This window comes from Malaclemys terrapin, chromosome 24 (assembly GCF_027887155.1).
Source record: "Malaclemys terrapin pileata isolate rMalTer1 chromosome 24, rMalTer1.hap1, whole genome shotgun sequence".
NCBI lineage: Eukaryota > Metazoa > Chordata > Testudines > Emydidae > Malaclemys > Malaclemys terrapin.
In genome coordinates this window covers 5,413,308-5,440,381 of record NC_071528.1, presented here as the reverse complement: position 1 = coordinate 5,440,381, position 27,074 = coordinate 5,413,308, and the positions used below count along the sequence as shown (strand labels likewise).

Sequence of the window (27,074 nt, the reverse complement as noted above, 5' to 3'; positions counted from 1 at the left end):
AGGCGGGGGGCGCTGCTCGCGGCAGCCCCTTCTAGCCCTGCGGCTGCCGCTGGATGCAGGCGGCCGGCCGGCGAGCAGACAAAGGAGGCGGAGGGAGGCGCGGCGGCGGCGAGGGAGAAGCGGGAGCAGGAGGGAGAGAGGCTCCAAGTGCAGGCGGAGCTGTCAGCCCCGGGAGAAGGGGACCGGCCAGCAGCGGGTCCCGGCTCCCCTCGGCTCGCCAGTATGCCCAGCTCCATCTACCAGCCTGACGGGGCGGAGGCAGCCTGCTGCCCCCCTCACTGCCTGGGGCTGCTGAGCGCCCCCCCGCCGCCCCCAGCCGCTGGGGCTGGGCAGCAGGGGCACGGCGAGCAGCCGCTGCCGGAGTCCGAGCCGGAGCGAGGAGGGCAGCAGCCCCCGGCCGATCAGGAAGAAGCGGCAGCAGCGCTGAGGTTTGCCCTGGACCAGCTCTCCATCTTGGGGTTGGAGGAGGAGGAGGCAGAAGAAAGGGTGATTGAAGAAGGAGGAGTGGAGGAGGAGGTGCTGGAGATTGGGGATGGAGGGCTGGAGGAAATGGACCATGGCTCAGGGCTGGACCGGGGAGTTGGGATGCTGGGGGGGCTGCCAATGTTGGATCCAGATGTGAGCCCCTCCACCTCCAGCACCACTTCCCCTCCAGATGTGTTCAGCAACTTTCACCCCCACCTGGGCCACCACCACTCCATCTTGGCTGAACAGATGAGCATCATTGGAAGCAGAAAGAAGAGCGTGAACATGACTGAGTGTGTCCCTGTCCCCAGCTCTGAACATGTAGCAGAGATTGTGGGGAGACAAGGTAAACTTCAGCGGCCTTTTTTCCTTTTGTTTTACCCATTGTCTGTGTGTCTTCCCTTGTACCCCTTCAATTCCCCCACTCTATTGTAGGCAGCTTTTCAGTTTTGATACCTTCAGGTAACACACTATCTAAAATGGAGAAAGGAGGAGATGCAAGTCCATGAGTCTGGTTAATAAGCCAAAATATCTATATATATGTCACTTAAAATATTCCCTCTATATGTACTGAGAGATTTTAATAGATCCTATATATGTAATTCGTGTCTGAATAACTTGACTTGGGAACCAGAGGACACTGGTAGATTTGGAGAGAAATGGAGATTCCTGTAGCTTAAATACTCCTGGGCCACTGCTCTGTACCAGTATCTAGTTAGAAAGGTGTTTGCTTGTCTTTTGGAGAGCCATGGCATGCACAGAAATGTGTGTTCTATGTTTTTTTGTGTGTGACACCCCCCACCCCCCAGACAGCAATCAGAAAGTATGAGATGCGCTGGCCCATCCCAGTTTTTATTTGGGTCAGTTTTAGTCTTTGTTTCCTTGTGCTGAGGAGTGTGGAGTGGAAACTTGTTAGAAATAAAACCCCTTCAAACTCTTTATGTAGAGACACTTTTAATTCTATTGATTTTATGAACAAGCCCTCTCTCTGTGTGCCATTTTAAAATGACTCCACATTTGTAAATATTTGACTAGAGTTTGCTGTTGTCTAAACTATATAGGCCTGCTACACACTGTGTATATTACATATATACACACCCACAAAGTTCTCATGTTTACTGGACTTCTCAAGTCTGTGGAAATAGAATGTAAAGTATAAATGACTATGAAATAGATGGAAAATACTTCCATTTATTTGAATGATTTCCCCCCACGCACACACTTAATGTAATATTTACTATCAGCCTTAATTGATCTCAGTTGGATTCTTAATTTCATCTACTAATTTAAAATATGTTAAACACTTGAGATATGAAGTAGCTGTGGAGGGGCGTAGGATCCCTGACTGCAAAAAAATCTGTCACAAAAGGACACAAGGGCACGCCTCAATGCTTGTGGTACTTAGCTGGGTGTGTGCCGGGCGCGTTTTGTTTCTTTAAAATAAAAATATATTTTAGTCTTTAAAGTTACTTCTTAAAGAAAAACCCAAAATAAATAAAATGGGCATTTTTAGTATCAAAAAATAATTGTCGAGATCTTAGTCTTGCCTGTTTGCAAACTGACCTCCAGTGTATTTGGTCTGAGGTGCAGCCTTTCCTCCCTCATCTTTCTGCCTTGACCTCCGACTGTTGCCTCTCTTTGTAGGTGTGCGGCTCACGGTGATCATTTCATTTTAATGGATAGGATTTGTGGGGCCCTTGTGCATTTTTCATGGGTGGAAGTGGGGTAGTGTGGCAGCCCATTGTTCTCTTTGTTAGCTAGAGCCATGCTGTGATTAGCATGATGACATCATACTCTCTGCTTCCCATTGGCCTGCTCCCAGAGCTCCAACCCACTTCCAGGCATACACAATCCCAATTTATACCAACTGCTCATGCTCGGCCTCAACTTTCTGTGGTTCCCTTTCTATTCCTGGAGGCTGTGCTGAGAGCTTGTGAAGCAGCGAAAGGTGGGCGTGATCGCTGTACGGATGATACCTGGGTAACTGACTCCTGGGACAGAGTATAGCAGGATCTCACTGCTTCTTGGCCAATGCCACAGGAACTTAATCTCTGATCCATCCTCTCTTGGGGGATAGATTCAATTATCTAATAGGTCTTTTCTATCTCTTAGCTGTTAGGATCCCAAACCAGAGTCCAGTGCCCTTTTAGTAACTCAGATTTACTGTCTGCTTGGGTGACTGAACTATAGAAAAGCCACAATTCCAAGTCTCATCAACCCTTATTAAGTTAAATGTGTGTCTCCTTAAGTTGTGTGCTCCTAGTCCTCCCGGAAATACTTGGTGCAGAGGGAAGCCTGGATGCTTGTCAAACTCTGGGAACTGGTGTGGTTTATGCAAATACGCTGCAAGGTCATTAATAATCAATGTGATTTAGGAGTGGCATGCTGTGAGGGAGAGAGCGCCCTGGAATAGCACATGCAAAGGCTGAAATAGGATAGAAACTTGGGTTCGTAACACTAACGGAATGTAGTTGCTTCCACTACCCCCACCCCACAGGGTAAATATTGAAATACCTTTTAATTTTATATTTTTCTGTTTTTTCCTCTTTCCGTGTTCCCTGTCTCCCTCATCTCCCGGCTCTTCCAGGCAATTGGAGCCTGATTCAGTTCTGTTCTGCGGCACCTTTTCTGTCATAAAGAAGTAGTAGGGCTGGCAGATTCAGCTCTGGAGGGATTCCTAGGGTGCCATCAGGTTGGTGCTGCCCTGGTTGTGTGCCACCCCATGGAGGGGCATGTCAGGACGTTTCCAGGGGAGAGGGGATGTAGCTATTCTCAACCACCAGAAAAGCCCTTCAGACAACCGGTGCAAATTAGGACTGTTTTGAGGCTGCTCCAACTTGCATCAGAGGTCAAACTGGATCTGACCCAGCCCCAGAATAGGGAAGGCACAAAGGTGACTTCACTTCCTCTTGGTCCTGCATCAAGCTCAGCTTGAGTGCAGAAATGAAATCAAGCCCTTCCCATTCACAGGTTGTCTGCTTGAAATGCTTGGCTTTGTGCAGATCTGTCTTGTACCTTTCCCCAGACATGGGATCTAACTTTCCACTGTGCCCTCAACCCTTTTTGGGAAGTACAAGTAGTGCTCTTGTGGTTTTGAAGCCCCCTGCACAAGTATCTCTGAGCCTTTTTTAGCCCCACCAGAGGGATGATGAGAGCTGTGGTTTTAAATGACTGGGGCTTCTGTGCATAACTTCAGTGTCCTAAGAATCTTTTATGGCTGCATGAAACTGGTGTGAAATACAAGCTCCAGAATTAATTGGGTACCAAGATCCCTTGATCACTATGGACACATGAATATTAATCCTTACAATATGCTTCTATGTTAAAGTCAAGTCTACTTTAGTAGGATGGACCTTTCACCCCAGTGAGGTAGAATTCCCAATTAAGAGAAAGTAGCAGAGATCCGTTGCCAGTGTTCTTTAGTACAGGCCTTCTCAACCCTTTTCTTTCTGAGGCTCCCACAACATGCTAGAAAAACTCCTCGGCCCACCTGTGCCACAACTGTTTTTCTGCATATAAAAGCCAGGGCCAGTGTTGGGGGGGTAGCAAGCAGGGTAATTGCCCGGGTCCCATGCCACAGGGGGCCCTGCGAAGCTAGGTTGCTCAGGCTTTGGCTTCAGCCCTGGGTGGGGGGCTCAGGGCCCTGGGTTTCAGCCCCAAACAGTGGGACTTTGGTTTTCTGCCCTGGGCCCCAGCAAGTCTAATGCTGGCCCTGCTTGGTGGCCCCCCCCCAGGGGGCCTCAGACCCCTGGTTGAGAACCACTGCTTTAGTGCCTAGTCTGGGCTAAATTACTAGAGGTAACTGATATCTTAGCTGAGGGTGGAAAACCCTCCCTTTGCCTCAGTTTCCCTGTCTGTAAAATGGGGAATTATTTTGCCCATAGTCACACAGTGAGCCAGTGGCAGAACTAGAACTAGAATTGATGTCTCCTAACTCCCCAGTCTGGTGAGCTGACCACCGCACAACATGGCCTTAGTGCAGTTTAGGCATCCCCATTTTACAGATGAGGAAACTAAGACCAAGAAGTTAACTGACTTTTCCTGGGCCTGAAAGATTGTTTCTGAGCCAGGATAAGAATTGAAGTGTTACTGTCTCCTAGATCTGTGCTTGGACTACTAAGCCCCACCTCTATGGCTATAATATATTCCTTCTGTGTTACGATTCCGTCTTGTAAAGGTTCTGCCACCTTGGCTCCTAAATCAGTTGTAATAAGGAAAATGAGCATGAGGTGTAGTGTGGGAAATGCTTTGTTCCAAGGATGTTTACAAGGATGAATGCACCATGGGCCCCTGCAGGCGGAGAGAGCAATGGAAGGGTCATGGGTGAAATCAGTTTGACCTAAGCAACCATTGGACATTTTATCCACATCACACACTCACTGTGCAGTCCAGAAAGACTCAGTGTGTGTATTCAGGGGAAAGCCCTGGACTTGGAGTGTTGCAGATCAGGATTGAGGAGCATCGGCAGAGCAGAGGTTGGGGGGAGATCCCAGAGACTGAATAGCGGTGTGGGGGGGGTTGCACATCTGGATTGAGGTGCATCGGCAGAGCTTTTCACACCAGTTTTTTGGAGCAAGGACCATGCCTTCCAAAATGTCTGAAGCCCACCTGGCCCTTTGTGGGAGTAACTGGAAGGCAGATACCAGCCCTTGGCTGTACTGTGTTTAGTTGCCTGGCTTCCATAAGCACCAAACTGAACTATCACAATAGACTGAGTGTGAAAGACTTCAAGAGCCTGTCGGGCAGCAGTTTCCCCATCAGAAATACGTTGTTCACTGTGACTCCCCACCCTTCTTCCAAGTCTATTAACCTTATGATTCCCTGGGACTTCCGGGGACCCGCCGTGGCTGGCCTGTGCTGTGTAAAGTAGCACATTTTCTCGGTCAAACAACTGGAGCTCATCAGCTGAGCTTACAGAAACAAGGAGGTGTTCAGCAAAACGCGACCGAGCAACCCCCCATCCCAGGGTGAGAGGCGGCTGGAGCGGTTTTGGGGAAGGTGCCCAGCGGCTGTGCGTCTTCCCGCAAGCTGCCTGAGAGTGGGGAGCATAGGGCCCTTCCCCTCTCCTCCGCATCCTTACCGCTTCGGGTGGCACACGGCGGTACCAAAAAGCAACTCAGCCCAGAGGGATTATGTTGTCATGCCTTTGCATGCAAACCCGTTCGTGAATCTGGCTGTGGGCGGGGCCGGCTCTAAGAAGCGCTGTAGGCATGAATTGCAGTAATATGGTCTTCTTTTGAACCAGCAAAAACCATAGCAGTACTAATGAAATCAGTGCTGGGCGGGGGCGGGGTTACTGGAGCAGAGGAATTGATGGAGGTTACTGGCCCACGCTTCTGACATCCCCTCTCTTCAGCTAGGCCCCAAGTTACCATTGATTGGAGCAGGGAAAGGACTCCTGGGTTCTATTAGCTCTGACTTGGAATTACTTCCTCTCTCTGGGACTCAGTTTCCCCATTTGTGATATGGGGACAGTTCTTATCTCGGCAAGGGATTTAGAAGAGTTGACGTTTGTACAGATCCTTGGATGTTAGAGAAGTGTGAAATACGGCCGCTGTTTGACCTCACTCCAGGTGTCCCAGTAGTTCCAACACTGAGAACATGCTGTAAGACCACGAGTCCCAACTTCACATGGGTGATGATGTATTGCTCTCACCTAGGCCGCTAATGATCTTCCTTTTGTTTTACTGCTCTCTGTCCTTTCTGAGCCCTAACCCAGCTCTTCTCTCTGCCTTCACGCCCAGCATGTCAGATAAAAGGAGCATTTTATTATATCCCTTTATGTCAGTCTGAAATTGTCAGTCTGAAATTTCCTTCCCAAATGTGTCTTCCCCTTGGTCTGAGCTCAGGGCCAGAAACACCCTGTGCTATTACAGAGCTCTCCGATCACTGCATTATCTGGGTGCTAATCTTGGCTGACACTAAGGGTATTCTACACTGCAACTCCTCCCCTTCACCCCCCCCCCCCCCCCCCCCCCCCCCCCGTAGCAAGTCTCAGAAGCCAGGTCAACTGACTCGGGTTTGTGCTGGGCTAAAAATAGCAGTCTAGATGTTCCTGCACGAGCTCCGAAACCCAGCGAGGATGGTGGGTCTCGGCACCCCAGCGGAAATGTTTACGCTGCTGTTTTTAGCTCCATAGAGAGACCCTGAGTCAGTTGACCCAAGCTTTGAGGGTATGTCTATACAGCAAAGCAAAACCCGCGGCTGGCCCATGCCAGCAGACTCGTGCTTGGCTGCGGGGCTGTTTCGTTGCTGTGTTGACTTCCTGGGTTGAGCTGGAACCCAAGCACTGGGACCCTGCCACTTGAAACAGCCCTGCAGCCAGAGCCAGCTGGCATGGGCCAGCCACGGGTGTCTGGTAGCTGTGTGGACATACCACCGGCTTTTTTTGCAGGGTAGATGTATCCTGACTTTCTCCGCTGTGGCCTGAAGCAGGTGGCTCGGTCTCCCTGTCTCAGCTTCCCCACCGTCTGGAGAAAGCACAGAGGTACAGCACACGCCTGCCTTTCCCAGTGGTGGCGTAAGGATGAATTCATTACCATTGGCAAGGCGCTTTGGAGCTGAAGAGTGCAACAGAAGTGCTAAATGTGATTGTTCTCCCCCTCTTCATCTAGCCCCAGCCTTGGCACCTCTTGTGGCAGGGAGTGGGGGGACTGGATAAGGGGTAGGGGGTCCCGGTGGGCAGTCAGGGGACAGAGAGCAGGGGGTGGTTGGATAGGCGTGGGAGTCCCAGGGAGCCTGGCAGGGGCGGGGGTGTGGATAGGGGTCGGGGCAGGCAGGGGACAGGGAGCAGGGGGGGTTGGATGGGGGTGGGGTCCCGGGGGGGTGGTTAGGGGCGGGGTTCCCGGGAGGGGCCGGTCAGGGGACAAGGAGAAGGGGGGGTTGGATGGGTCAGGAGTTTTGAGGGGGGGCAGTCAGGGGGCGGGAAGTGGGAGGGGGCAGATAGGGGGGCAGGGGCCAGGCTGTTTGGGGAGGCACAGCCTTCCCTACCTGGCCCTCCATACAGTTTCGGAACCCCCATGTGGCCCTCAGGCCAAAAAGTTTGCCTACCCCTGTTTTAGAGGTTCCCAAGGGGCTGTCCCAGCAGCTAGGGCTGTCAGCGTCTCTTGTAGGTCAGCCCTGCCCATCCTCAGACTTGCCTTGGTGCTGCCGGGGATGGCAGCACTGCAGGCTGGCCTGTGTGTGATCTCGGGGTGTGCTAGAGGGTAACTGTAGCCAGGGTGTGTACCAGCCCCTGCCTGATGGATGCTAAAGTGGAGTCAGCCGGCTTCGGACAGAGTCTTGTGGGACAGGAGCTGAAGTGAAAGGAGGGGGAAGCTGGTGGAGAGGGGCTTGGCCAGACCAAAGGCAGGAACAAAGAGACCCAGCTTTAAATGAAGTCAGCAACAGTATCCCAAACCAAGGCAGAAAGGACCTATTTCCCCTCCCTACTGTCCAGCTCGCTTCCTGGTCCTGTGCTCTGTCCTTGGGGAGCCAGGAGCATGGGGGTGACGTGCTGGTTTTGTCCCACAGCTCAGCTCTGGCTTGCATTTGGGGAGTGAAGACAGAGCTCAGGCAGCCTGAATCCAAACAGTTCTTGTGGGGCAGCACATGTCCTGGACAGTGGAGGGTGAGAAGCCATGCAGTGTGAATAAGTCAGTTACTTTCCTCAAGTCCAAGCCTGAGCCAAGAGCAGTAAACCCAGTGTGTGAATGCAAACTCTATGCTTACGGTGCAAAAGGGACTCTGATTTGGAGCAGTCCTGCAGCCGTGGCCACGCTGCACTAGCTAGGAATGTCGGGGAGATATTTTCTACCCCGGTGGCACTTCGAAGTGAGAGACTCTTAATCCCGCTCTGGTTTCTCACCAACATCACCCCAGGTCAGTTTAGAGAGGCGATGGGCTCCAGCAGCTGCTGCCCCACCCCGGGCGTTCGTGAAGTGCTCCCCGCTGGTGACTTGGCCAGATTCCAGCTTGGGTACCTGCCTTCTGCCTCTGCCCTGTTTCCGCTGTTCTTCACTTCCTGTCCTAAATGGATGGTAACGTCTTAACAGCGCACAGCAACGCTGCACCATTTCCACCCCAGAGGTGGGTGCAGTTCATAAGTGGCTTCTGCGATTCCTGTGTGTGGTTCTGTACATTAGTGTCTCCCTCTAAAGTGCGTCGTGATCCCTCAGGGATGAAAGGCACGGTGTCAGCGTAAGATGATTATCACGATATATGTGCCTGCTATTGAAACGTAGCCATTCTGCCCCCTGCAGCACTGCAGGAAGGGCCGTGGAGAGAGCCGCACGCCCATTTCAAATGAGACGGAGGAATTTGGCCAAACAGCAGAGTATAAATGTCAGCAAGTGACTGGGGCTCGGAAGGGAGGATTTCAAGAGAAGCATCCCATTTAAACCAGTCTATTGAGTTCCCTTTGCTGGGTGGAGATGTGGGTCGGGACCAAGCTTGGCTGCTTGGTTTGAATACAGCTATGGCCATCTTCACCCCCTGCCCTGCACTGAGCACTAGAGCACGTGCTTAGAGTAAAGCACCTGTTGACATGTCCCGATCGAGCCTACGTCAGGACTGAACATTTTCTTTTAGGACCCTGAAGTGAAACGTAACCTATTGCAGCTGGAGATGAGGGAACCTCTCGGCGTGTTTGTCAAACCAAGCGGGAGCGAATGGATGAGTTACAAACTGGAATGTCGCTGCGAGTGGTTCCCCCGGGGGCCGGACGAGATTCGCTTTTGTCTGTAGTAGAAACGTGGATCTAACTTTGTTGTTAGACGTGTAGCAAAGTTTGTGCCCTTCTCCTCCCCTCTCCCCACTGAATGATCGACCCGCCAAGCAGCGCAGCCTTGTTCTGTGTTAATACCGTACAGCAACGCGGCTCAGCCTTGTTCTGTGTTAATACCGTACAGCAACGCGGCTCAGCCTTGTTCTGTGTTAATACCGTACAGCAACGCGGCTCAGCCTTGTTCTGTGTTAATACCGTACAGCAACGCGGCTCAGCCTTGTTCTGTGTTAATACCGTACAGCAACGCGGCTCAGCCTTGTTCTGTGTTAATACCGTACAGCAACGCGGCTCAGCCTTGTTCTGTGTTAATATCGTACAGCAACGCGGCTCAGCCTTGTTCTGTGTTAATACCGTACAGCAACGCGGCTCAGCCTTGTTCTGTGTTAATATCGTACAGCAACGCGGCTCAGCCTTGTTCTGTGTTAATACCGTACAGCAACGCGGCTCAGCCTTGTTCTGTGTTAATACCGTACAGCAACGCGGCTCAGCCTTGTTCTGTGTTAATACCGTACAGCAACGCGGCTCAGCCTTGTTCTGTGTTAATACCGTACAGCAACGCGGCTCAGCCTTGTTCTGTGTTAATATCGTACAGCAACGCGGCTCAGCCTTGTTCTGTGTTAATACCGTACAGCAACGCAGCTCAGCCTTGTTCTGTGTTAATATCGTACAGCAACGCGGCTCAGCCTTGTTCTGTGTTAATATCGTACAGCAACGCGGCTCAGCCTTGTTCTGTGTTAATACCGTACAGCAACGCGGCTCAGCCTTGTTCTGTGTTAATATCGTACAGCAACGCGGCTCAGCCTTGTTCTGTGTTAATATCGTACAGCAACGCGGCTCAGCCTTGTTCTGTGTTAATATCGTACAGCAACGCGGCTCAGCCTTGTTCTGTGTTAATATCGTACAGCAACGCGGCTCAGCCTTGTTCTGTGTTAATACCGTACAGCAACGCGGCTCAGCCTTGTTCTGTGTTAATATCGTACAGCAACGCGGCTCAGCCTTGTTCTGTGTTAATATCGTACAGCAACGCGGCTCAGCCTTGTTCTGTGTTAATACCGTACAGCAACGCGGCTCAGCCTTGTTCTGTGTTAATACCGTACAGCAACGCGGCTCAGCCTTGTTCTGTGTTAATACCGTACAGCAACGCGGCTCAGCCTTGTTCTGTGTTAATACCGTACAGCAACGCGGCTCAGCCTTGTTCTGTGTTAATACCGTACAGCAACGCGGCTCAGCCTTGTTCTGTGTTAATACCGTACAGCAACGCGGCTCAGCCTTGTTCTGTGTTAATATCGTACAGCAACGCGGCTCAGCCTTGTTCTGTGTTAATACCGTACAGCAACGCGGCTCAGCCTTGTTCTGTGTTAATACCGTACAGCAACGCGGCTCAGCCTTGTTCTGTGTTAATACCGTACAGCAACGCGGCTCAGCCTTGTTCTGTGTTAATATCGTACAGCAACGCGGCTCAGCCTTGTTCTGTGTTAATATCGTACAGCAACGCGGCTCAGCCTTGTTCTGTGTTAATATCGTACAGCAACGCGGCTCAGCCTTGTTCTGTGTTAATACCGTACAGCAACGCGGCTCAGCCTTGTTCTGTGTTAATATCGTACAGCAACGCGGCTCAGCCTTGTTCTGTGTTAATACCGTACAGCAACGCGGCTCAGCCTTGTTCTGTGTTAATATCGTACAGCAACGCGGCTCAGCCTTGTTCTGTGTTAATACCGTACAGCAACGCGGCTCAGCCTTGTTCTGTGTTAATACCGTACAGCAACGCGGCTCAGCCTTGTTCTGTGTTAATACCGTACAGCAACGCGGCTCAGCCTTGTTCTGTGTTAATACCGTACAGCAACGCGGCTCAGCCTTGTTCTGTGTTAATACCGTACAGCAACGCGGCTCAGCCTTGTTCTGTGTTAATACCGTACAGCAACGCGGCTCAGCCTTGTTCTGTGTTAATACCGTACAGCAACGCGGCTCAGCCTTGTTCTGTGTTAATATCGTACAGCAACGCGGCTCAGCCTTGTTCTGTGTTAATATCGTACAGCAACGCGGCTCAGCCTTGTTCTGTGTTAATACCGTACAGCAACGCGGCTCAGCCTTGTTCTGTGTTAATACCGTACAGCAACGCGGCTCAGCCTTGTTCTGTGTTAATATCGTACAGCAACGCGGCTCAGCCTTGTTCTGTGTTAATACCGTACAGCAACGCGGCTCAGCCTTGTTCTGTGTTAATACCGTACAGCAACGCGGCTCAGCCTTGTTCTGTGTTAATATCGTACAGCAACGCGGCTCAGCCTTGTTCTGTGTTAATATCGTACAGCAACGCGGCTCAGCCTTGTTCTGTGTTAATATCGTACAGCAACGCGGCTCAGCCTTGTTCTGTGTTAATACCGTACAGCAACGCGGCTCAGCCTTGTTCTGTGTTAATATCGTACAGCAACGCGGCTCAGCCTTGTTCTGTGTTAATATCGTACAGCAACGCGGCTCAGCCTTGTTCTGTGTTAATACCGTACAGCAACGCGGCTCAGCCTTGTTCTGTGTTAATATCGTACAGCAACGCGGCTCAGCCTTGTTCTGTGTTAATACCGTACAGCAACGCGGCTCAGCCTTGTTCTGTGTTAATACCGTACAGCAACGCGGCTCAGCCTTGTTCTGTGTTAATACCGTACAGCAACGCGGCTCAGCCTTGTTCTGTGTTAATACCGTACAGCAACGCGGCTCAGCCTTGTTCTGTGTTAATACCGTACAGCAACGCGGCTCAGCTTACCCAGCTCTCTGAGGCAGGGAGTGGCTTGTGCTCTGTTCGTACAGCGCCTGGGCCGTGACTAGGGCTCTTAGGTGACCTGCAAATACAAATAGTAAATACGACGTGTAGCCACACCGCCACCTTTGGGAACGTTCCTGGCCCCTCTACAGCCCTGATGGGCAGCTCTCCTTCTCCCTGTTTGGTGCAGCAGGCCTGCCATTCAGCCATTTCGTCACCCTTTGGATCAGGGCGGTCGATACCGCTCCCTCCCCAGTGGTTTCTCCAGACAGCACGGCTCCCCTCTGTCCTAGCTCTCCGGGACTGTCCCGCCCGTCTGCCTCCCTTCCTCCCCTGCCCCAGTGCCCCGCTTTACATCCCTTGCCCTAGTCGCACCTCTGCTGCCCTGTTCCATCCTTAGTGAACAAAGACCCCTCCCAGATACTGGCGCTCTCCCTGACATCCCAGCTGCCCAGGGCAGTGCAAGCTGCTACATAGTAACTGTCCCTGCATAGGATACGGCCTCCTTTGTGTGCCGGGTCGGGATTCCTGAGTGTGCTAACAGATCTGTAGCTGCTCTCTACGGAACCGTGGCCTGCACGGTTTCCCATTGCCCAGTGCTCTGTGCGTATACTGCAGTGTAGTCTCAATCTCCAGCGTGGCTTGGTTTCTGGCTGTTACTTACCTACACGGCAGTACAGGTTTCTGTTGTCTATTTTTTTTTTTTAGGTTGGATCTGCCCTTGCAACTTGTAAATTACAAGCCGCTCAGTCTGTGTCCGTGCCAGCCATTCACCTCCTTAGCAGCTGACCCTCTGCACTGTGCGAACTCCCGCTGAAACTCTTCTCTGGCCATTTACTAAGGGCCTGATTCAGCAAAGCCCTGAAGCACGTTCTTAAGCTCCATTGGAATCTAAGGCCCGGGCTGCACACAGATTTTACACGGCTATAACGGTGTTTGGTTTATTTTCCCAGTGTCGTTATACTGGGAATGCCCTGTGTGGCTGCAGTTCTGCTGGTATAAAGGTGCCTAGTACTGATGTGGCTTATTCTCTTTCCCATACAGGAATAAGCTATGCGGGTATAGCTTTGATACCAGTAGAACTGCAGCCACAGTAACTGGACCCATCTCGTTAAGCACTACAGAAGATACTCGCTAGTAGCAACATACTCGTTCCCTTTTGCTGTGCTGCTCCTAAGCAGCTGTTGCTGTTATGGGGCGTTTCGTCTGACCAAAGGCCGCGTGCTTTTTCTGAGACGTAAAAGAGCTCCAGTACTCGCTAACTATCTATAATTGCAACAATGCAATGTATGTTTGTTATTATTGCTACAGTATTGCATTAGTGTACATCCTGTACATTTTAACATGTGCTCTGTTCTGCATTTGTAGCCTACTAACATATTGTAGCAATAAAGTGGTATTCATGGAGTTCACATTATAAAAGTATCAAGTTTTATTTTTATGTTTTGAGAATAATCCGACATCGACCATGATAACAAACACAGCCTCTTTGTTCTTACTTGTGAACGTTTTTTGTATTCGCACTTAACTGTAATACTTCGTATGCCCTGTAAGTCACCCTGGATGAGGGCATCTGCTAAGCAAATACATAATACTGTAATAACCTACATTAAAGTAGTATTCCACATCCAAGTGCATTCTGTTTATACAGTATCCACTTGTACATTAATTATGAATGGATAAACTCATGTCAGGTGAAAGAACTCTGTTAATTTGCTCTGCTTCTTCTCAGTCACAATTTTGATTTGAAGATGGAATTCAGTGTCCCCAAGAGACCTGTAGACCCTGTCACGTCGTCCCCCTAGCTGCGAAAAGTGCCAAAGTTTGTGCAAAACCTTCAACAGCTTAGAGTTGGTTGGAGGTGGAACGTCCTCAAAATCATCCTCACTCTCTTGATTATGATCTGTTTCATCAACACAAGCTCGTTTCTCTGGCCTCAGTAATTCCTCATCGGGCAGCTCTCCGAATGTGACCAAACCCTCAGCCGCAGCAGCTACTAAGTTTAGCAAAGTTTGTGCCCTTCTCCCCTCCCCCCACTGAATGATCGACCCCGCTTTTTCCATGTTGACTGGAAGTGGGACATCGTTCGGGGGGGTCGACAAACTCTTCAACATCCTCGTCTCGCCCACCTTCCACGGCACAACAAATTTGCCTTTCCTGAAACAGTTGGACGTTGTTGTCGGCTTTACATCTTGCCAGGCCTCTGCAATGGCATGAACCAATGAGTTGAAGAAGGAAACGTGAAGGACCAACAAATACTGCTCCATTCCCACTGTAACCTACTACAGAGAATTCTTTCCTGGATGCTGGCTGGTGAGTCTTGTCCACGTGCTCAGGGTTTAACTGATCACCATATTTGGGGTCAGGAAGGAATTTTCCACCAGGGCAGATTGACAGACGCTCTGGAGGTTTTTTGCCTTCTCTGCAGCGTGGGGCATGGGTCACTTGCTGGAGGATTCTCTGCACCTTGAGGTCTTTAAACCACAATTTGAGGACTTCAGTAACTCAGACATAGGTTAGGGGTTTGTTACAGGGTGGGTGGATGAGATTCTGTGGCCTGCATTGTGCAGGAGGTCAGACTAGATGATCATAATGGTCCCTTTTGACCTTAAAGTCTATGAGTAATCAGGATCCGGATTATCCCGATTCAGTCTGCTGTTTGCGGCCTTGGTTTCCAGGGTGTGCACAGGGTGCGTGACGAGAACGTAGCAGCACTGACCCTGCATGTTCTAGGGATATCGCCCTCCTCTCCCATTGCAGAGGGGTTCCAATTCCCTGCTGTTCCACAGACTCTGTGTGACTTGGGCAAGTCATGTCGTCCCTCCTCACCTCAGCGTGGGATCTGTAAAAGGGGGATGATGCTGGTAACCTTGGACTGTGCTACACAGATGGCCATAATGGTCCCTTCTGGCCTTAAAATGAATCTGTGGGTGCTCGGAACGTCAGCAGGCCTGGCCCCAACCCTGTAACCCCTATGGCACTAAAGAGTAGTCTTTCCCCAGCTCATATTGAATTGCCCTGGGGATTAGACGCCTCCCCCATGCAGCAACGGTGTCATCCAGTGGCCACTAGAATTATTCAGAGAAGGGTATTTCTTAAGGCGTTAACTAGAGATAGATCTGGGTGGTGCTTGATTTGTGAAGTGGCTGCGTCCCTTTGGGATTTACCCTGGTGCTTATGGAAGTTCAGGTACATTGTACCTGTTCCAAGAGCGTGGGTTTTCCGACCAATCTCAGTATGAAACCTCTCTTGCTGAGGGCTTCTGCCTTAGCCAGAGGAGCAGAGTTTGGTTTTATTTTGGAGCAGTTGTATGAACTCTCCCCTCTGTTCTGCACCCAGCAATAGCATCTGTTTCAATGACCTCACAATAGAAGCACCCCATTGGTGCAATGCGCATGCTGGAGGCTGGCGTAACAGGAAGTGAGGAATGGCACTGTTCCTGGGCCAGAATAACAGGCAGCCCTTTGATGCCAGGCTACAAAACGTTACTGGGAGCATGGCCAGCACGTGTGCAAATGCACCAGCCCGCTTGCACCAGCAGCTGCCATTTTCGACTCTGGACCTCACTGAACCTTTCAGAAGCTCCTGATTTTTTTTTTTAATGCCCCCAAGACACATGAGCGAGGGTTGTAAGGGAAACGTTTCAAATCCCAGGTATGAGGATGGTCTCCAGAGGAGCGTGCGCTGGACTCTGAGCTCCACTGCACATCCACCAGGCTCCCTTCCCGCTGTAACCCTGCATTGCTTGTGAGCCCGATTCTTCCCTGCTCTCACTTACACCTGTGCAAAGCAAATGTAAAGCACTGCCAGAGCCAATGGCAGTATTTTACACACCCTTTGCACGAGGTACCCGGTGGTGAAGAACCAGCCCTATATCTCCTAGGGGAGGAATGCAGTGAGCGTGGTATATACAAAATACGCACTGTTAAAATGACATAGCCGGCCTTACTGGCAGGTGCGCTATCCCGTTCACATCCGGCTTTGCTTATGGAAAGCAGGCAGCATAAAGGGTGAAAAGTGAATCCTAGAAGATCAGGGTTGGGAGAGACCTCAGGAGGTCACCTGTCCAATCCCCTGCTCAACGCAGGACCAATCCCCAATTAAATCAAATGTTGCTGATCAAAGACCTCGGGCCTGGTTTGGAACCCTCGTGGCTTCAGTCGGCTTTGGCAGGAGCTGGGGGGTGTTCGGCACCTCTGCAAACCAGGTTCTTAGGTGCCTTAGGGGTGTGAACAGAGCAGGGGGTGATTACCGCCTCCTTCCCTTGTGCCGTTCAGCTGATAGCTCTTGCCAGGAGACCCCAGAATCCTGATCTCTGCTGAAAGAAGGAAGTGATTTACCCTGGTGTAGCTTCAGTGGCGTAACAGCCGGGATGCATCTCCCCTTTAACATTGCGGATCAGCTAAAGGGTGCAGTGAGACCATTAATAGTTTGGGATTTGAAAAGTTCTTACTGAAATTCCTGGCCCAAAGCTCTGTGTGGGTGAACTCTGCGCTCTCCTGTTTCTAGGGGATCAAGTCCCAGAACTTTTCTCTTTTTTGCTACTGCATTTCATTTCCTGGCAATCTGTTTGAGGTGCATCCTTTCCCTGATGGAGGCAGAGCCAAGGGAAATGCGTGGAGAGAGAACCCTGGCAAGATCACTAGCGTAATGAGACTTGAAGGTGGGTAGGAAACTTCCTTCAAGGTAACGTGTGGCCAGCATCACGTCAGCCTAGAAGTGTAAATGCCTTTTTATCAATGCGATGGATGCATTGAAGCAGAGCTACTGTACAGATGCACCAGCCTTCTTGACGTGGTAGGCTGATTTCCATGTCACTACGTAGCTGTCTCACAACAGTGCTGAGGACGGACTCCTAGGAGCAAAGCAAACAGTGTGTGTGTATGTAGTTCTTTCCTGTGGCCGGCGAGAAAGGCAGAAGGCTTCCTTTCATTGCAGGCTTTGTGCCGGTTCCCCTAACCTCTCATTGCATGGGATTGAGCCGCTTACTATACACGGTGAGATTCGAATGGGCACATTACTCGAGAGTGCCAGAGATGTGAGTTTTTCTCCAAACCCAGGACTAACAAAAGCCCGAGGATCCTCAGCCCTGAGTTAGCGCTCTACCAGCCGTGCCTCTTGAAGGCAGCATGATCGCGTGGTCCCACAATGGGACAGGGAGTCAGGCAACCTGGGTTCTGTTCCTAACTCTGCCACTTATTTGCTGTGTGACTTTGGGCAAAGTCTCCTAACCTGTCTGCTCCTTTCTTTCACCATCAGTAAACAGGGGAGAACATCTGCCATGATGGCAACTGCTTTGAGATCTTCAGGTTAAAGGAGCTGCTTGTAGGCCTGATGGTTCATCTCCACGCCCAGAGTGTTACCCTCATCTCACAGATGGGGGAACTGGGACCCAGAGCAGGAAATGGCTGGTTGCAGGAGACACAGCCATCAGGGACACAGCCAGGCTGGTAATTCAGGAGTCCCAACCTCCCAGACCCACTTAAGCAGACTAAACCTGGCCGCGCTGACCAACCCATAAATATACCCACCCAGCAGGCTACTAAATGAGTCGTGTCCTTACAGCCCCTAGCCATAAATACACCCACCCAGCTGTTGCCCTAAATTAGTGCCAAAAAAAACCCCACCAACAGAAGAGACAAACGCTTTTCAATTGACATTCAACTTCCTGCATACTTTGACCATGGTGCGGCGCTTTGATTCTTATGATGCCTCCCAGAGGCTGGCAGACGGAGTCCAGTAGAGTGTGAGAGGGGATGAACTCAGGTGTGTCCTCCAATCTGAGCCCAGAAACGCAGCGCTGTGGCCATTCTGGCTGACCACACCTGGCATGCCGTGTGTGTGTGAGAGAGAGAGAGACCCTCGAAACGGCGCTAACAGGGCCCCCGGGCAATTTATCTTCACTCCTTTGATCAGGGAGTGTCATCGGCTAGTCGGCTCCCCTGACAAATTAGAGGATTGGGCCAAAAGAAACCTGATGAGGTTCGACAAGTGCAGAGTCCTGCACTTAGGAAGGAAGAATCCCATGCACTGCTACAGACTAGGGACCGAGTGGCTAGGCAGCAGTTCTGCAGAACAGGACCTAGGGGTTACAGTGGATGAGAAGCTGGATATGAGTCAACAGTGTGCCCTTGTTGCCAAGAAGGCTAACGGCATTTTGGGCTGTATAAATAGGGGCATTGCCAGGAGATCGTGGGACGTGATCATTCCCCTCTATTCGGCATTGGTGAGGCCTCATCTGGAGTACTGTGTCCAGTTTTGGGCCCCACACTACAAGGATGTGGAAAAATTAGAAAGAGTCCAGCGGAGGGCAACAAAAATGATTAGGGGGCTGGAGCACATGACTTATGAGGAGAGGCTGAGGGAACTGGGATTGTTTAGTCTGCAGAAGAGAAGAATGAGGGGGGATTTGATAGCTGCTTTCAACAACCCGAAAGGGGGTTCCAAAGAGGATGGATCTAGACTGTTCTCAGTGGTACCTGGTGACAGAACAAGGAGTTGCAGTGAGGGAGGTCTAGGTTGGCTATTAGGAAAAACTTTTTCACTAGGAGGGTGGTGAAGCACTGGAATGGGTTACCTAGGGAGGTGGTGGAATCTCCTTCCTTAATGGTTTTTAAGGTCAGGCTTGACAAAGCCCTGGCTGGGATGATTTAGTTGGGATTGGTCCTGCTTTGAGCAGGGGGTTGGACTAGATGACCTCCTGAGGTCCCTTCCAACCCTGATAGTCTATGATTGAGCAGCTTCCATAAGTAAAATCCAGCTGCATCTGTTCGTTAGGTTTTCTTTCTCCTCATTCCCTTCTGCTTCCCCCCCCAAAAATTCACAGCTGGTTGGGTGGGGAAAACCCCGACATGCCAAGCATCAGCCCCCTGCTGAGCAGACGTAGCCGCAGGCCAGGGCTGGAACGTACCTTAGGTGCGCAAGTGACTTTGGGGCTCGGGCCCCCAAATGTACATGTTGCCAACCCCAGAGCTAAATTCTTTGCAGTGAACAGGTTTGCTTCTCTGCTTTATTTGCTGCCTTTTATAGCACCTAGAACACGAGATCTGTAGTGGAGACAACACCCCTTTTTGTCTGCTCCACTCCAAGACTTAGGGAGACCCCGGCTTGGTGACTCTGGGCAGTGCCAGCGGGAACTTAGAGAGACCGAGAGAACCACAGGGTCTGTCTGTCTCCAGCAGACTCAATACAGAATCCCCTTTACATTCGGTCCAGCACAATTCAGTCTTTCTCTGAACACTACAAGTCGCTGGGTGCTTTAATCCAGTCAAGATCTTAGGCCACAATTCTCGCAGAGGGTCCATCTGCCTGTATCATTACTGCCATGTGGAATCCCATGGCAGTCACTGGGTCTCCGTGTGGGAGTAACTGTATTGTAGCTCTTCTCCTGATGGAGGAGGCCCAAGAGAGTGGCATACATCTTTCCTTACTCACCCCGGCTATAGGAAATATCCCCACTGCGGCTAGTGCCACAGAGTCTTGACTGAGGTCTTGTCTACACTGAAAAACTAGCTCCAGTGTAAATGCTCTTGATTTAGTTCTCCTGATGCAAACCCCTAACGTAGGCACATTGCACCAGCACCAAGTCGGGGTCGCTCTCTCTGCTGAAGCACCATTGGTGTAACACCAGCATAAGCCCTGCTGTGCCAGCTCGGCCCTGCGTATGTCAGAAAGGTTGCATCAATGTAACTGCATCAGTGCGGTCACACCAGTCTGAATATCCTTCATGCACGGGCCTGGAAGGAAGCTTCCTGTTCTGTTTTATACACCGTTGTGCCAGAGGAGCGTAGTTATACCACGCTCATCACTGTAGTATTCGAGCACCTTCCAGTTGTGCATTAAGCGCCCTGACCCTACACGTCACATGGAATCATAGAATATCAGGGTTGGAAGGGACCTCAAGAGGTCATCTAGTCCAACCCCCTGCTCAAAGCAGGACCAATTCCCAACTAAATCACATGTTGTTTCTCTCCTTCTCTTCCCAGGAGGAGAAGCTTGTGCAGGATCGTGTCTTGTTCTGGTAGAATTTTAGGGCCCTTTTTATTTATTTATTTATTTTAATATACATGTTGCTCTCTATTTATGTTAGAGAAGCCAGGTAAAAGAAAGGCATCCGGCACTGGGAGTGGAAGGTTTGTGACGTTCCTTAGTTCCTGGGGGAAGTTCATTCCACAATCTCGGACCAGCCCCCGAGAAAGTTCTGTCCCCCACACAGATGAACTGATGTTAGTGTGTCCCACTGGGCCAGAGAAATGCAGTTGTCAGCTACAACGAGCAAAGCTGTTGACCACAGTTGTCATCCTGGAGTTTTGTCATGATGTAGGCTTTGGGAAAGCGTAGCAGCCACCCACTATGACCTTCTTGATTGGCTCTATGTTCTAGGTTCTATGCATGATCTCCAAAGCCGGGGAGTCTTCTTGGAGCTTTTTAAAACTACTTCCCCACTCCTTTCTCATCCTCCAGAGACTGTCTGGTCCCCAAGCTCCTTCTCAAGCTTAGAACAGCTGGTTGGGTCCCGGGCTTTTGTGACACCTTGATGCTCCTGTTTCAAATGTAACTCATTTCTCTTGTTGGCTTCTACAGAGCTGAATGTATTTAACCACTGTGAGAGAGCGCCTGTTTGATAGGGCCGAGCCCCAATCATTCACACACATGACCAGGAGACCCCTTTGTGAATGACTGGCTGAATTTTGTAAGTGATGAATTAACGTGATCAAAAAGCAAGGATTTGGCATCTAAAAATGCACTCTGCTTGCTCATTTTGACAATTTTTAGTTTTAATTTTCTGACGCACTTAATGCCCTTGTCAGTGTGCTGTGGTATACCTCCTAAACGCAGTCACGACCTGACTACAGCCTCTTTGCAGGGGTGTGGTGAAAGGAGACCCATTTTATATGCAGATTACTACGGTTCTACAAAGCCTAAACCTTGGGCCTGGTCCAGTGGTTAGGGCTCCAGCCCTGGAACTTGGGAGAGCCCTGTTCAAGCCCCTGCTCCACCACAGATTGTCTATATGATCTTGGGCGTGTCAATGTCTCTCTGTGCCTCAGTTTCCCACCTATACAATGGGTATAATCGCACTGCCCTGACGCACATGGGTTCTGTGATGACAAATGCCTTGCAGATTGTGAGAAGCACTGTCACTACAGTAATGTGGGGGACATATGCCTTAGATAGGTTGATAACCTGCCTGACAAGGGTCCTTCTAACATATCTCATGGTGTTATCAATATTTACTGGTGACTCTCTTGGACTGTCTTTTTTTCTGTGTTTGTACAGTGCCTGGCATGATGGGCTCTTGGTCGTGACGGGCTGCTAGGTGCTGCTGCAGTACAGTTGATTGATAATGGTTTGGGTTAAACCAAAGCTTGGGCAGGCACAGAGGATGTGGGCTCCTCTGCCTTCATGATTGGGAACGAAGGGCAGGAAACAAGCCTGGGCTCTAGATTTAGAATGTGTCACTTGTGTGGATTTTGTTACAAAAAGTGATCCGAGCGCAAGTGGCGCGAACACAGATCGGGCATAGTGGGACCGTAGCTACCGGAAATGTATCCCCAGAGAAGGTTCTGATCGGCGTTAAGGGAGTTACTGGTTGTATTCCAGTCGCCTCTGGAGACCCCAGCTTAGATCAAGGCCCCATTGAGTTAGGCGCCCTGCACACACGCAGTGAGGGACGCTCCTTGCCACCAAGAGCTCACGGTCTAAATAGACAAGACAGACAACAGGTGGGAGGGGAAACAGAGGCACAGAGCTGGGAAGTGACTTATCCAAGGTCACTTAGCAGGTTGGTGGCAGAGCTGGGAGTAACACCCAGGTCTTCTGAGTCCTAGGCCGACACCCCATCCACTAGACTAGCGGCTCTCAGACGATTGTACCCCTTTCAGGAGTCTGATATGTCTTGCGGACCCCCAAGTTCCACCTCACTTCAACACGACTTGCTCACAAAATCAGCTCTAAAAAGACACAAGTGCCACAGCGACTATTCCTGAACAATTGTTTCCTTTCTCCTTTTTACCCTAGAATTATAAAATAAATCAATTGGAATATAAATGTTGTACTTACATTTCAGTGTGTGGTATAGAGAGCAGTATAAGTAGGTCACTGTCTGTATGATTTTAGTTTGTACTGACGTCACTAGTGCTTTTTACGTAGCCTGTTGTAAAACTAGGCAAATCTCTAGAGGAGTTGATGGACCCCCTGGAAGAGCTCTGCGGACTCCCACCACACCCTGTTTGGGTCTGAATTTTTCTACTGATATTTGGAGACAATAAAACTCATCTCTCTGCTGGCCAGAAACCAAAGCTAGACCTCCCCCACTGTATCTGTGACTTCTACCGAACCACCAATGTGCTAACTCCTCTTGGGAGACATTTTGCTGCACAATACTGCTGATATTCCAGTTATTGACTCCAGGAAACATTTTCCTTAGCCTGGTTCCGTGTGTCACTGGTTTCTCTAGCAAAGGTCAGTCCCTGGCCCTGTGGTCCAAACATCCTCCTTCACATCAAGCTTCAAGTTCAGAGTCATTTCCCATTCCTGCTCGGTGGGAGGGGAGACTTTTCCTGAACCCGTACCCCTGGTTGAGAACCACTGGGCTAGATCACTCTGCCTGACCCAGAGATCTTTGAGCCAGAGCTGCATATATAGGCCCTTAGCTCAGCCCCTAATTAACATAGCCCCTCCTGTGGAACTCCTAGTGGACACGTTCCCTGTCCTCCATTTTGAATTCTTCCTCCAGGCAGAAACACATGCATTTTTTTAGACCAAAAGCAAAGGAAGAAGGGAAGAAATTCTCCCGGTGTGTGTGTCTGGACAGGGGGTCTCAATGGGGCCACGACGAGAGGCTAACAGTACACATGCTAATAAGGGGAACTGAAGAAATAAAAGATGGGCATGGCAGAGAGAGGGCAGATGGGGGGGGGGAGAGGGGGTCCCCTTCTGTTCAGCCTGCCTGGACTCTGTTTAGATAAACACCCCCAACCCACCCCCCATCCTTTGGTCATTGGAGTGCTCATGGGTCAGGGTCATTTCAGCTCTCCATGTCACAGGCTGCTCTCGCTTAGAGTTTGCTGCCTCCTGAGCTCCGGGAAGACATTCTCCAGCTCCAAATAAAGGAAGCATTGGGATTTAAAAAAACCCAAAGGGTCACTTCTCTGCCCCTTCTCGAACCCGCTGCTGAGGTAAAAGTAACTCTTGTGCCTGCGTCCTCAGCCACTTCCTTCCAATCCATCTCTGAGGGGGAAGGCCACCACCTAGGGCTGCCGTAACTATTAACTTGGGCGAGCGTGTCTGTCTCTGTCCCCTTGACCTTGCCTCCACCTCTCCGCCCAGGTGTTTTTCCTCTGTGTTCACCTGTTGCATGTTGTCTCACTCCTTGATAAGGAGCTCTCTGGGGCAGGGACCATCTGTGTCGTGTTTACATGATGGGGCCCTGATCCCTGGCTGGGGTCCCGAGGTCCTGCCCCAGTGGACATGGCGACGGGGGGTCAGCAAGCCTGCGTGTTTCACGCTAGCCCATAGCATTCACCAGAACTCAGGTGTAACTTCCTGGCTGTGAAGCGTGAGGCCTCCCCTCTCGGAAGATTTTCCGGTTGTAAGTGTGAATTCAGTTCTGTTGGCTTCCACGGGCAGCAGGGTGCGCTTGGTTCCCAGCTTCAACCTGGGACTTAACATGTGTCGCTTTCCTGTCTCCTTTGCATTCCAGGCTGTAAGATCAAAGCCCTGCGTGCTAAAACCAACACCTACATCAAGACACCAGTCAGAGGGGAGGAGCCCATCTTCATCGTGACCGGGCGGAAAGAGGATGTGGAAATGGCCAAGAGGGAGATCCTCTCGGCGGCTGAACACTTCTCCATGATCCGAGCAACGCGCAACAAGGTCAACGGCCTGTCGGGAACCGTGCAGGGTCCCCCCAACCTGCCAGGGCAGACCACCATCCAGGTGAGAGTCCCCTACCGTGTGGTGGGCCTGGTGGTGGGGCCCAAGGGGGCCACCATCAAGAGGATCCAACAGCAGACGCACACGTACATTGTTACGCCCAGCCGAGACAAAGAGCCTGTCTTTGAGGTGACGGGGATGCCCGAGAATGTGGACCGGGCCCGGGAGGAGATCGAAGCCCACATCACCATGAGGACAGGCTCCTTCATCGACGTCAGCGCAGACAACGACTTCCACTCCAATGGCACCGACGTCTGCCTCGACCTGCTGGGCAGCACGGCCAGCCTGTGGGCCAAAGCCCCCAACCCCACCCGCAGGCCTTCGGCCGGCCTTCGCAACGACAGCCTGAGCTCCCTGGGCAGCACCTCCACCGAATCCTACTACAGTGGCCGGATAGCCGACGCCAGCCCCACCAGCCCGTACAGCACCAGCAACGGCTTCAACTTCAGCGAGTCCCAGGCGCCACCGCTCAGCTCCGAAGACTCTGACTTCGGCTTCGATTTTCTGGCCCTGGACCTCACCACACCCACCACCATCTGGTCTCCCTTCGAGCGCTCCAACCCCCTGCAGGCCTTCAGCAGCTGCTCCTCCATCAACGGCTCGCAGAGACGTAACAGCAGCATCAGCAGGACGGCCACGCCCCGGCACTCCCCGACCCTCCCAGAGAGCAGCGTCGCCCTGGACCACCCCCTAGCCCGCCGCATCCAGAGCGACCCGGTCAGCACCTTGTCCTGGCTGCCCACCCAGGGCTCGCTCTCCTCCTTCTCCAACAGCACAGGCTATTCCTCCTCCTCCTCCCTGCCGGGCAGCATCTCCGGCACCTCCGGCTCCCCCACAGATTCCAGCAGCTCTGACGGGCACCGGAAGAGCTCCCGGGAGTGCATGGTGTGTTTCGAAAGTGAGGTCATCGCTGCCCTCGTGCCCTGCGGCCACAACCTCTTCTGCATGGAGTGCGCCATCCGCATCTGCGGCAAAGCCGAGCCGGAGTGCCCCGCCTGCCACACCCCGGCCACTCAAGCCATCCACATCTTCTCCTAGCTGTCCATCCGGAGTCCGATCGGATGGGCCGCCACCCCCCACCCCCACCCCTCTCCCTACAACACAGCTTTTTAAGAACTTTTAACTGTTTAAATCAACCTTTTTATTTAAGGGATTGGATTGGGACTGCGGGTGGGGAGGGGACAGACCATGTTTCTTGCTGGGTAGAAAGCTGGAGAGGAAGATGGGGTTGGGGGGGAGAAGGGACATGGAAAATGACAGGAAAGAGGGGTGTGAAATTGCAGGAGGGAGAAAAAAAATCAAATGTTTACAGAATAGCTTTAACTCTGAACCCAGGTGTGGAGGCTGGGGAGGAGAACGGGCAGCTGTTCTTCAACAGTTCTTTCCAAATAACAGTATTCAGTTTGCAAAGTGAAATAAACAGAAAGAAAAGGTCCGGTTGCACTTTTTATTTTAGGACACACAAGGGTTGTCTTTATTTTTTTAAAAGCATTTTATTATTATTATAATTTTCTGGGTTTTTGTATGTAGTTATTTTTTTTGGACAGTTCTTGACGGTTCTATAAATATATCTATATTTTTTTTTGGTAACAGTTTTATCTTCTATTTTGCCAATGTGAAAGCTGCCCACAATGCATTGAAAAGGACAGGTGTCTTGGCTGGGATGGGGGTGGGGGAGGACTGGGGAAGAGAAGAGGTGTGGGACAGTTGGGGGCACAGTTAAGCACGTCATGTCGCAAAAAAAGATTATTTTGATCGCCTTTTTATTTTGTTTTGTTTAGTTTTATTTTTTTATTTTTTACCTCTTATGTATATGTAGGGAATTTATAGGAAAATATGTACTTTATTGAATAAATTTTAAGAACTAAAATATATTTTATTTTAAAAGAAAATAACGGACCTTTAACCTTACATGGCTAAAGTACTGATTATATATTTGCTGAGCTGACTTGACGGTTATGAAAATTGTATCAAGAGTTTTATTTTTTGACTTCTTAATAAAGACTTTTTACTATATATGAATGTACACGGTCTCTCCGGTGTGCTGCTCTCTGCGAGGTCACAGCATTAACTATTACATCACTTTGACTCTACAGAGAAACACTGGCATGGTGCAGCCCAACAGTGACCACTCGTACTGCCTGCCTGCCCGTGGAGTTTGTTCAAAGAACGGCAGGCTCCGTTTTAAGCTCTGGCTTTCCAAAACTATTCAGACAGTATGTGCGTGTTGACTCTCTTTTCTTTGCCAAATCCCAATTTTGACAAACTACACGCCAGTTACGTAACATTGCTTCTGCGGTTAGAACTGGTTATTCTCTACTCCCTGCCTTAAAGTGCTAGGTCATGTTAAACAGCTGCTGTGCCTCACCCCAGAGGTGGCAGCATTGCAGCAGTGGGGTATAATTGCATGGATGTGTGTGACATGCTTCCTGGGTGTACCCATGGCCCCTACCACCAGCCCTTAGCATGTGGGAACTTGTCTGTGGCTGCCAGGGGTCAGCTCTCTGACTCCCCCAGCCAAGGGCCCTTCCAGCCTATGCAGGCTCTGCTGTCCTGCTGGTTAGCGATAGGCTTGGGCCAAACCACAAGCGTCCCCCGGGGTACCCAGCCCCTGATCCTCTGGACACTCGCAGCATTTACAGATTCGCTGGCCCCAAAGTGACAGTGCACCTCAGTTTTCCAGTTTCACCACTCCGCTTACCTCTCAGCACTTGGGTTTGTGACTTGTGAGAACAAGGGTCGTTTTAATTAAGGAAGAACAGAGATTCAAGTAATAGCGAGTAGGTGGAAGAATTGGAAACAATTGGTTACATCTAAAACAAAATCATATGCCTTCTAGAGCCTAGACGTAACCTCCCTGAGACAGGACAGCCAGACGTCTGGTTAGCTCTCATTCAAAGCCTGTCTCCCAGCGTTTAACAGCCAGGCTAGCTGTCACCCTCTGTTCATATGACAAGCATACGGGCAGCTTGTCCCCAAGTGAAGGAAACTGTGTGTCTCCTTATCAGGTGACTTCTTTGATCTTCGTCATAAACCAACCTCCCCCTTGCTGGGTGTCCCGTCAGCTAGGGTTTGTGATCTCGCCGCCTTTGCAGTCTTGATTAGCGGATGGCTCCATATTCAAATAGACTCACATTGGAAGACACATGATACACA

The 27,074-nt window shown here is 50.7% G+C and overlaps 1 protein-coding gene across 1 annotated transcript; it reads left to right on the top strand.

Moving 5' to 3' along the window:
- Nucleotides 1-25,934, top strand: MEX3D (mex-3 RNA binding family member D). The gene is made up of 2 exons (XM_054013982.1): nt 1-811; nt 23,686-25,934. Exons 1-2 carry the CDS (start codon nt 223-225, stop codon nt 24,954-24,956), a joined length of 1,860 nt encoding a protein of 619 aa, XP_053869957.1. The 5' UTR covers nt 1-222; the 3' UTR covers nt 24,957-25,934.
- Nucleotides 25,935-27,074: the final 1,140 nt, after the last annotated feature.

Coding starts and splice junctions, on each gene's coding strand:
- MEX3D (XM_054013982.1), top strand. CDS start 223: ATGCCCAGCTCCATCTACCAGCCTGACGGGGCGGAGGCAGCCTGCTGC. Junction 812..23,685: donor AGAGATTGTGGGGAGACAAG/GTAAACTTCAGC, acceptor TTTGCATTCCAG/GCTGTAAGATCAAAGCCCTG.